Source organism: Poecilia latipinna, unplaced genomic scaffold (assembly GCF_001443285.1).
Source record: "Poecilia latipinna isolate Pla-1442-1.1 unplaced genomic scaffold, P_latipinna-1.0 Scaffold2311, whole genome shotgun sequence".
Lineage (NCBI taxonomy): Eukaryota > Metazoa > Chordata > Actinopteri > Cyprinodontiformes > Poeciliidae > Poecilia > Poecilia latipinna.
The window spans coordinates 66,543-78,461 of record NW_015114927.1 but is presented as its reverse complement, the minus strand read 5'-3'; the positions used below and the strand labels follow the sequence as shown (position 1 = coordinate 78,461).

The following is an 11,919-nucleotide window of genomic DNA, read 5'->3' as shown; positions in this document are numbered from 1 at the left end:
TGTCTCGGTCTCGATACACTCTGGTCTTGGTCTTGTCTTGGTCTCGGGTTAGGTGGTCTTGAACACAACACTGCTGTGATCCATTAGGCCAGTACATTTCCATTAGTGTTCAGTTTTATGACATATTCTCCTCAAAGTCACAATTTCCTTATTAATCCAAGGACAACTTGCACGCTGAACGCTGTGCAAAATGAGGTCCAGACGATGACCAAGGGTAGCATGTAGAGGATGTATTGGGGATGTACTGCTGATCTGACATTTATGGTTTTATGTACTTTTATTGTTGTTGTTTTAATTATGTCCTTTTTATTGTTGTACTGCAGTTTTTGGCCTCTGCTTTCCAGTATAAATTTCTCCTATGGGAGACTAATAAATTATCTATCTATCTATTGCTCAGTTTTAAAGGTGCAATTAAATTCATAATATCTATATAATAATTGTTGTATAGATATTTACAACAATTATTGTATACAATGACCATTATTGTCCGTAATTATATGACAATTATTATCTGTAATTAATGAATAGCATTTTAATCGAAAACCATACATCGACAAAATATGCAACATTCTCGATTCAAAACCCCTTTTTGCCACTAAATTATTGAATAAATTGACAAATGTATTCAACAACACAGATTTTAGTTTTCATTCTGTTTTTTAGACTATTTAACTATCAGATTGGTGCAAAGTGCTATTTTCCCCATTCAGCTTTCCATTCTTTCAGCAATCCTTGATTATTCATGGATTTTAGGCTTAAATAGCTTCACTGATAGGCTAACTCTATTTAGCAACAACTTGAGCACAATAAGACTCTTCCAGTGTCCTATCAATTTGTTTTCTGACGCAAAGATGAACCCACTGTTGGCCAATAAAAGTGGACTTGCCGTCTGTTGCTCTGGTTTCAGGATGTTACCAGTGTCAAATTTACAGTCGTACCAGAAACAAAAATACAAAAGTTCCACTCAAAATAATTGTGTTACATTTCTAACGCATTAAAATCTCCATAACTAATCCATAAAAATCAGGTATTTTAACAGAGGTAAAATACACTGTTTATTCCAAACAAATGGTCTTCTGTTGGGTTTGAAAGCAGTGAAGTTAAACAGCATATTATAAGGCTGGATGTATTATTACTTCATTGGATCGACTGCATTGATTACTTTGGCCTCAGAATTAAAACAGCAAATATCAGTCCCATTAGCTAGTCCCAGGTTTATAAGTTCATGTTGCAGCACCTGTCAGAAATTTATGTTGATGAACCTGATGAATAGAATAATAAATCCCAAGCATCCAGCTATTGGCTGCCATGTTCCTCATGTCTTCTGAGGCTGAAGCTCAGACAGTCGCCTTGGTTTAGTAAAGGCATTCATATCGAGCCGCTAGTCAATTGATGAAAGATAACTTTGCAGTTTAATGAGTTTGCTCCCCAGTCTGGCTCGCATTTATGAGCGGGCATCGCCACGACAACAATTTAATGAACCACTGTCATACTTCATCATAGCAAGCTACAAGGAATGTCTCATTAGGGTCTCCCAGTGAGTGTCCCACAGCTTCCACTGGCAGGACCAGCAGACGACTCAAAGACCAGCTAAACCAATCAGCATAGAGCAGACCCCTATACCCTCCAGGCCCAGTAATCTCATTTAAAACACAACTGGAGACAAACTCAAAGAATAGCTGAACAGTCTAGTTTGATATAGATTAAGAAGTGAGTATTGAGGCTTTAAAAGGAGTTAATTTGACATGTTTTTTAGATTTTAAGGTTTGTTGTTTGAGGGCTAAAATGATGTGCAAGACAAACTATTCTTTGAAAATGTTTCAGCCACTTCAAATTTCATTCTTTGTTTTAAAGAAGTGGGTGTTGAACAGCTTTTCTGACTGGAGGACATTCATTATAGCTACAATCTGTTGTGTGCCAAAGATTCTTGATAATGGTATCCTGAGGCCAAAGGAATGCATGTTGTTGACAGGCTGCTGATGTTGATGCAGAACCCTCTTGTGGTGGTTGGCAGATGTAGCATCTTAAATCAACAGCAACTTTACGCAGAAAAACTAAAGGAGCACCAGGCTACATATTTTTGTTTGAGGTTAACAATACTACTGTTGGAGGACAGAAACGAAGTGGTCACTTGACACACATAGAGCAGGAGCCACAGCTTTCATACAGCAAGTCTTGATGCTCAGTTCAGATTTTTGGCTGAAATCCAATATTTTTCGTGGTTGTTCAACATGCTACGTAAACTTTTGGCCTAATCTGTCAGCACCTCTCCTTAAGCTCCTATCGACAGAACTCTTCTCATCAATGACTTAAAGGTTGGATTAAATGCAACATTCTGACTCCAGACACTTTGAAATCTAACGAATATGTGTCTGATTTAGTACCACGTGAAAGTAGAACAAATCGGATTAGGTTTTTTGAGTGAAAAGATTGAAAATGGGACATTCAGACTGCCACAAAAAAGAAAAAAAATCAGATTTGCGTCGCATTTTCCTGCCGTGAAGATCTCAACACAGGGTTCACTGACCTCTAACAGCATCAACCCAAAGGCTGTAAACCCTTATCTGATTTGCCCCAGATAAGGGATATTTTTTACATACGTATGTGTGTGGCGCATTGGTGCACTTTATTTTGCAATTAGTAGGTTATTGGTTCAAATCCAGCTTCCTTCTGAGAGGGTTTCTCGCCAAGACCCTTTCTGCCAAACACTGTGTGCATCTCAGTGTATAAATGTGTTCCCATTTGTGAGAACCAATGGGCGGATGTGGATCTAGTTTGGAAAGCCACTGTATAAATTTTTCTCTCTTCCTGTCTTCCCTTCCCAGTTTGTTTGAATAACAAATTGTAACATTTCTGGTGTCTTATGCATTGTTGTTTAAGCCAAGATGAATTTCCCATAGATTCATCAACTCCAGCTTGACCTCCAGTCATGTTCAGTGTGAAATCCTTGTGGTCTTCTTGTTTATTTCACTTGTTTTCTGAACACCGTGACGCTGCACATTGCGCTCCACTCTCCATGTGGAAAGTGTTGCAAATGGGAAATAATGTGTTGATAACAAGCACTGAATGAAATGTCGATGAGACATTCTGACAAAATGACATTGTTGGGGAGTTGACGCCTGTTTTGCTTGCTGCTATTCGCTGCAGATATCTCCACTAGATTAAGTTCTGAATGGGAGTTTCCGTCTTCTCACTCCACACCGGGTAGTCTGCACTTGTTTTGGCTTCATCAGCTTACACATTACTGAACTTGAGGACATTTCTCAATGTGGCATGTTAATGTGATTTATGTGGAATGTGAATTTTCACATGTAATTATGAAAGTGAAACTACTGTTAGATTTCACAGGTAGGTTTTGTAAGATGAAACTTTAACCTTGATCCCAACTGCATTGACATTAAGCTCAGAAAGGACATATTATGTCATCTTTGTGGTTAAATGCGTTTGATTTCTTCGCCTCCCTAATTAACAGTTCAAGACGGTAAGAAATGCACACCTGTATGCTCTTAAACACACATAACCATAATATATTCAGGAATTTACACCCTGGATTCATTGGAGAAGCACTTACACATGTGCACACACACAAGTCTGCATCCTTTTTTTTCTTGACAAATAAAACCCCACATGCTCTACTGCTGTGACCCTTAGTGATAAACAAGTGAGCTGCATCAGAGCAAGTCTTCCTGGAAGAGAGCGGGGAAGAAGAAAAACCCTCTTTTATCTGATCGTATCTGCTGTTCAGACTAAGTTGCCATGAATGCTGAAAAAAACAAGAGTGTTTGTCAAACATAAGTTGCTTTCGTCTCAGTGACGCCCCGGGATTGTACAACTAAGAGGAAGGTGATAACAGACTCTCTCCCTGCAGTGTGATACAGACTTATTTTTGCTCTGTAAGCTGAAAAGCTTCACAGTGTCTCTGCTGAGTTCAGACACCAAAGGTTAGAAAGCAGCACATTGCTGGAAGAAGTGGACATTTCTTTTTGGCAACATATCAGTTCATTCCTTTGTGTTAGTTGATTTAATCCTTTTGATGATTATTTTCGTTTATTTTGCCATTCAGCTCTCTGTGTTAATTATTCCCTTTCCCTCAGTCTGTCAGCCCGTAGCTTGTCACTAGGTTTGTTTTCATTGATTATAAAATTGCGCAAATTGGAATTACCCTTAATGGAAACATGGCAATTAAAAAAAAGCTCATGTTTTTCAATGAAACGTTTTTGCGCCAGGCAGAGTTGGAAGCAAGTTACATTTACTTGAGTAACTTTTTAGAAACAATTTACTTTTAGGAGTAATTTTGTTCCGTTGTGCTTTTTAGAATAGAATAGAAACAGCCTTTATATAAAGATTCACACAAAACGCTCTGTGTTAAAAGCAACACATGAAAACAAGATTAACAATAATAATTTTACTTTTACTCAAGTTATTTTTGTATGAAGTATCGCTACTTTAATTTGTGTAAAGTTTCTGGATTCTCTCGCCACTGAATGAACAAACTTGTTTTAACCAAAAATTTACCAGACACAGACACACACTGGCAATTTTGTTAGTTTGATAAATTTTATAGAGTAAAAAATTGATTTGGAAAAAAAAAAAATTATTTTGCCTGAAATTGGTATTTTGCATTAATGGCATTTATTTGCATTTTGGCTTTTAACAAAATTTCCACATAACTTAATATTCTGATCCGTCTGATGATGTAATTATTAAATATGAGCTGATTGGTTATAGTTATTAAAAACTCATCATTATGTTCCTCCTCTGGTTTTGCCTGCACTTGTGACATACATGTATAGTTTAGATACTGCCAGAAAAAATGATAAGAACTGTTGTGTGTTGTTCACATTAACCTGATTTTCCTCAGACATAAGGCATATTTCTGGAGCAGCACAAAATTTAATATGCAAGTTTAACATCATGTCTCTTTAGCCTTATGTCCTATTTTCCCTTTATATATGCCTCATGAGAAGGAATTGAGCAGTACTTAACTGCTGTCTCACATTACATTTTAGTGAGCACAAATCTATCCCAAAATTTTATTATATCGTCTTCCTGGAAAGATGTTTTATGGGCTGGAAAATGTAACGTTTTAACTAACCTTCCAAACCAGCTGAGTCAAGACTTTTACTGGCAAACTTTACTTTTTTGGCAAACAAATATAGTTATTACTTTCAGGTTTGATAAATATCAGCCACTGGAGTGATGTATCATAAATGCTAGGAGTGAAGCTGGAAAGCGAATCGTTGTAAAGTTAGGTCAAATTTCTCAGAATCTGTGGTGAAACTGGCCTGGACTGAACTGGGGCTGGAAGGTTAAACTTGTGAAAATAGTAGGAGAACACGAACGCTTGTCAGAGATAAAAATAAAAAGCTACTGCCTGTTCTGCTGTATATGTTTGCAGGTGAAAAAATAAATACCTTAGTATATTTAAAACATACTTATATTTTTGTAAGTACATTTTCATACTAAGTATTAAGTGTACTACATATGTGAAGTATACTAACAACATGCTTGTACCAATTTTGACATTATAACTTTAAAACACATTTGAATATAATGGTACCACAATACATTTATAATAAATATATTAAATAAAAGTAGACTTTAAGTGAACAAAATATGTATTTGCTCAATACATATTTGAGCACACAGGTCTGTGTGACAGCTGACCCTACTGTCACACAGACCTGAATGGTAATCATTTTGTTTGTTTTATCCTTTACATTAATTTAGACATTAATTAGTGAATAGTTTAGATTTTTATTAAAAAATTATTTGCATTAGTCTGACTTTTCAGTTGACTATCTGGAGTGCACACATTTAGCTAACTTTATTTGTCAGTTCTTTATATTTTTGTTAAATGCAACACATTTATTTGTTTGAGTTACCAGTTTCCTTTGGAGCTGCTGGAGGGTCACAGAAGAGCTCCAGCTGATTGACATCCATATATGGCTGGCAAAACCTCCTCAGCGGGCCGTTCCATTTGTTTGTCAGGGGACGGGGAAATTTGGTTTTCTTTAGTTTAATTTGACCATTTCTTTAATGTTTCTTCTATTTGGTAGTTTCATTCTAATGTTTGTTTAATTTAAAGATTTGGTATTATATTGATTAGTATTTGTTTAAGTTTTTGTATGTTTAATTACCCCTCGTGTGTCAGCAGTGGTCTGATCAGCCACTATTTAAGTTCCCCTCATGTCTTGTTTGTTAGGTCAGTTTTGAGCTTGAGTTCTTTGTGTTACTACCTGAGTTGTAGTTTGTTATGTTGACCTCAGTTTTTGGGCCCAGTTCTTCATTGTTTAATTATTTTTTAACTTTTTTGTAATAAATTAAGATTATTTTTGGATTCCATTCAGCGTCTCTCTGGCTGGTTTATGTAAGAACCCTCAGTGCACCAATGAAACAATATGATTTTAATCATATTTTGTGTATATTTTAAAATATATGCTCAAAATAGAATTTTTTTAAATTAATTTAAAGCTTACTTTAAAAGCAAACTATTAAATCTACTGAAATTTCAGTATGTTAAATATGTTACATCTCAGTGTATATTTTAGGCTAATGAAGTATGCCTTTTTTGGTGCCTTAATAATCTTTTACTATTTTGTTAAAATGGCAAAGAATAATAAAAAAAAAACAATCCTTATAGTGGAACTTGATGTAATGTTGTTTAACAAAGTAAATAAAGTGTTCATGCTTCAAAACATCAAACATTGACAGTTTAGTGACAGAGGTTCTACAACAAAAACAGTACTTGACCTTAACACTAAATGTAGCAGGTGTCTCCAGTTTTACATCTCTCAAATATAATCTGTTGTTTTCAGTTTTTTAATTAAAACACAGAAGCTATTTTTGCCCAATCCATTTTCAGATGTATGATGTAAAATTAGTGAACAGTATTAGCTCCAGTTCACACTCCAGACCAGATGGTATTAATGCACACTTTCATTTAAAAAAAAAAAAACACCATAAAAAGAACATCACACAAAAGGATTAGATATGCTGTTCAAATTCACCATTTTTAGTCACCCAATGTTGCCTCAAAAGTTTTGAGGCAACAAGTAGAGAGAGCCTTGATAAGAGTTAGTAGTTTTAGTAAATTTAAGTTGATGACGTCCTAGTCTGAGTTAGACAACAGGACAAGATCTGGATGGAAATTAAATATGGGTCACGAAAGGAACCTGAAGGGACAAAGGCTGCTGATGTGATGCTAGCTGGTGGTAAGTTTGCATCAAAATCTTAATTATCTTAGTTTAATTATAAAAAGTGCAGTAAATGTATAAACAAACGTACGTTGGTTTCAGAAATAGTAATTTATCAATTTTATTGTGATTTTTATGATTATTATAACAATCATTCAACTGCATGTTATAACTGCATGGAGGCTCTGTTTGCTGTCACTTAATATAGTTTTCTTCATTAACTTAACCTGGTTTTAATTAAGCTCAGTATGCCAAAGAGACTTTGATATTGTGAGGCTGTTGTTATAAGTCGTTCATTATCGTTTTTATCTTCAACATATTTTTGCAGTTTAAGCAAATCAGTATGAAAAACCTAAATACGTTTTTGTCTCAGAAGAGGCTCTGGCTCCACTGGATTATTACCCCAGTTTTGAGGATGAATTTCCACAACGTCTTCATGGTATAAGGTATGCTGTTTTTTGTGTTACACTGAGCAGCTGGCTACATTTTTAACAGCAGTACAAATTGGTGTGTTTCCAACACTAAGTGATTAATAAACATGATTTGATTTTAAAATAATTGGACAGAATGTATTTGCCTTGTTAATCTGCCATTTCTCTTTCATGCATTTTATTCATTGTTAGCTTTCAGGGCCCTGTAATGGACTGGTGACCTGTCCAGGGTGAACCCAGCCTCTCGCCCAATGACTGCTGGAGATGGGTACCACCAGCCACCCAGAATTTTTTTTTTTCACTCAAGGCATCTGGTCCCAATCAATCAAAGTCCATGTCTAAAAATTGTAAATCATATTTTTTTCTTTGCCATTTTTCTTTACTCTTAAAACTACTAGTGCTTTTTCTGTTTAATTGCTCAATTGTTCTTATTGTAGGTTTCTGTTAAGTACAGTTGTGCAGTGAATGGGAATCTTCTGTCATTGATCCTCACTGTTCTTGGGAAGGAGAAATGTCAGTTTGTCTGGAGTAATACTGGAATACTGTGGCATTGTATTAAAACAATACTCTGTCCTTGGTGAAATGTTTTTCACATTTCCTCTAAAGTGACAATATTGTTTTATTATGCAAATTTTCATGAGCATATTGTCTGTAAACTTTTAATATATTGACAATTTGTACAGTTCTCTGATAGTATATTGGCAATGCACTCTTGTAAAATGTGAATATATTGACTTCATAATGTAATTTTTTTCAGCCAGAAAGTGTGTTGTAATTGATCCTTCTGTGTACTGTAGTGTGTATGAAGCATGTAATGTACAACGTGGCAAAGAATAATAATAAAAGACATTAATAAGTAACTAAAATGTGTACTTAATTAGCAATTATGTTAAACCAAAAGAGTAAGTGTAGCATACTGTAATCACACTACTAATATATAAAATATGTACCGGTAATGCTTATATACTTAGAAGATATTCTAAATATATTTTAAATGTAATTCAATCACAAAAATAGTACACTTAATATATACTTTTCAAGCACGTTTATATTACATAGAAAGCTGTATACTTAAAGTATACAAAGTATAACTTTAGTTGTTCCAAAAAAGTATGTGAAAGTACACAAAGTACACTTCAAATTGTGATTTTCTACAATTTAATTACTAGTAAAACACACTAAGCACAAAATTAGTTGTTCCAAAATATAACACTTCAACTTGAAGTATGCTTAGTCTGACTTAAAGTATGCTCAAGTATGCTAAAATTTTACTTAGTATATTTATTTTTCACCTGGGTGGACACATTTTCACAAAATTAGCTTAGCTATTAGCTAATTTTGACATATACGCTAATGTTCACAGTGAATGGATTAAGTCCCTATTCGTCATTAAAGTAACATTTAAACACATTTTAGCTGATTTTTAAATAAAGCTAAGCTACATGCTGAATGGAGTAAGTCTCTGTTAGTCAACATGCTAGTGATGAGCCAAATGTTGTTGACAGCATTTTGGCTAAGCTTTGCATCTTAACTCACTCTATGAAGTGTGTTTTTTGAGATCAACATGCTAGGAGTTAGCAGCCATGCTACTGTACAGAAAAAAACCCTTCTTTCCTCCCGTTACCAGGCCACACAGCTGCCATCCCTTTAGATTGAGTTCATCTTACTTCTTCTCTGCCTTTGTCCTTCCTGGTCTTACCCCACTAACCCCCTCCACCACCTCCCTCACTTCCAGCAGGTGGACATGGTGATCCAGGGAGGCTTTTGCTGTTCATCCAGAGGTTGAATTACTTACAATTCATTCTGTACTCTCCTCATTGTTTCTCTGGCAGCAAAGCAGCCCCAGACACTAATGTGGAGCTGCTTTCACAAATGATAAAAATCACTCCAAAGACATGACTATTTAAGAATCTTGATCTAGTTTATTGATCTATCTGGACGCTTGTTTGAGAAAGCAGACGGGCATGGTGAAGTTCCTCAAGTTCACATTTAGAAAACATCTGTTTGCGTTCTCCTTCAACAGTATTTACTTTTGTCACAGATTGTGATCATTTACCAAAACACTCAACCACTGTAGCTTTAGTCATCTAATTGAATATTGACTTGTGGCCAACAGCACATTTTTGCTCTCTCATAAATCTGCTTCTGTGAAGGATTTTAATGAAGTACATTGGGGTGGAAATTATATTTGGAATGCTTGTATTGCAGTGGAATGAGTGGATACTTGAGATCAGACACAACAAAAGTATCGGTTTTGGTCCTGAAGTGGCGCTTGTTGAACTCATTCTGAGTTCTTTTTGTTTCTTAGACAACCTGCTGATCGACTACCAGTTTACTTTCAGCCTGCTTCAGGAGGATGACCGCCACTACACCGCCATCAACTTTGTGGCCACACCAGAACAGGTATTTAGGACTACTATATCAGCTACTATGTTTCATTAGCTGCGTTTCCATTGGTCATACAATTGTGCAAACTGGAATTATGAAAATAAATTAATTTAATGGAAACACAGCAACAAAAATAACATATTTTTCTTTTTTTTTAAGTTTTTGCGATAGAATTTCAGCTACATAGGAAACCGTTTTTTCACATCACACGAGTCAAATGATCAACAACTGGATGCTCCTACTGGCAGAAATGATGAAGAAGATGACAGGAAGTGGTAGGATAGTGTTAGTGCTACCTGTTTTTAATGACTTATAGGGTGAACAAACTTTTTCATGTGTGATTTTAATTACGCTTCTTATTTAATGGAAACACCACAAATGCAAAATTATATTTTTTCAACCTTCGAGGAATATCAACAAAGTTTTGTGCACATTTATAATAGAAACACAGCTAGTTTCTACAAACACAAAGTTTCGGTTAATTAATTCTCAAAGCAAATTTTCTCTTTCAGTCCAGTTGAAAAGTTCATAGGTCAAATAGAAAATGGGGTCGTGACAAAAATGTTCCATTTAAGCCAAAGATATTTTTGAAGAATATGGGAACGGGTTTTTCCTCATCAAAAGACTATTCAAATCCAAATTTCATTATAACACTGCAGACAGAAAGCAAACTGATGACAAACACTCATCTTATTTTGTCTGAAGTGGAACAATCAAATTCAAGGCCACATCTGGAACAACAGCTTACTAAAACATCTTTTGCATTTTTTTTGTTCAGGCCAACAAAAACCTGGAGATGTCCATCAATGCCTCCAACAACTTCAACCTAAACATCACCTGGTCCTTCAGCTCAACAGGTGAGCCGTAGCTTTATGTCACATATTTCTGATATAAATATGTCACAGAGTTCTTCTTCCTTTTCCTTTTAGTGATGCTGCTATCCATGATTTTTGTAGTTGTAAGTGTAGTTGGTGTATTTCCAGGGTTTAAATATGTAGTTGAACATTCACTTTCATTCCAATAAAATGAAAACCAGGATAAAATAGACATTTTAAAATATATTTTTTGTTAAAGGAAATAATAAAAAAAAAGAACCCATTGCAATTCCAAATAACATTTCCACAATTTTTATAGACTTCATGTTGCACAGAATATATTATCTGCTGTAACCTTAAATGGTAAGAAAAAAATATGAAAATCTTGATAAAACTGCTGCTGTCAAGATTCCAGAGGCTTTACATTTTTCTTCACTTTAACTTTGCTCCTCTTAAACAAACTTAACATGACAATAGAGTTCATCTCCTGATTTTCAACATTGTAATCAGCCCGGTATTTATTTTCTTGCAGCCTAAGCAGTGAGATGTGACATTTATAAACCTGCAGGTGTATGAGTTGATGTAGAAACTGAAGCTCTCTTTGTTGAACCGCACAGCTCTTTAAGGTCAATGCCAGCGGAGTTCAGCTCACCTACAGTCTGATTATGTAAAAGCCGGAGGAACTGGAAACAGCTGCAGGAGGCTGAATGGCCTTCGTGAACTGAAATCAGCGCCGTGTGTTGTTCAGTAAACGAAAAGTTTACATCCTGGTTTTGAAAATGTCTGATCTGTTGGCATGGCCTGATTCAGCTTGAAGGTATACCAACCTTTTAAAACATGAAGATTTGGAAGACAATAAAGTTTCAGTTACTGTTATCAGTGAGAATGCATTGAATGCATTCAATGAGAGGGAGAGAGAGAAAAAGGCAAGAGTGTTCATTTATAACCCAGGTTTTCTCTGAGAGAGGTGGGTAGACTGTGTGAGATTATCAAACATTTAGCATAATTAGCTTAGCTACAACTACTGTTTGCTTCCTTTTCACTAGCATTTAATGAATTAAGGGGAAAAACTACCAACATATTCATATA

General features: G+C 35.3%; 1 protein-coding gene across 1 annotated transcript in view; it reads left to right on the top strand.

Annotated features, from left to right (window-relative positions):
* Positions 1-11,919, top strand: part of LOC106937284 (attractin-like protein 1) — a gene marked incomplete at both ends in the record, with an annotated part of 80,993 nt that overhangs the window by 28,723 nt on the left and 40,351 nt on the right. The window contains 2 exons of the mRNA XM_015018712.1: positions 9,936-10,030; positions 10,794-10,872. Of these exons, the coding sequence (XP_014874198.1) occupies positions 9,936-10,030; positions 10,794-10,872 (174 nt within the window). The remainder of the gene's footprint in view (positions 1-9,935; positions 10,031-10,793; positions 10,873-11,919) is intronic.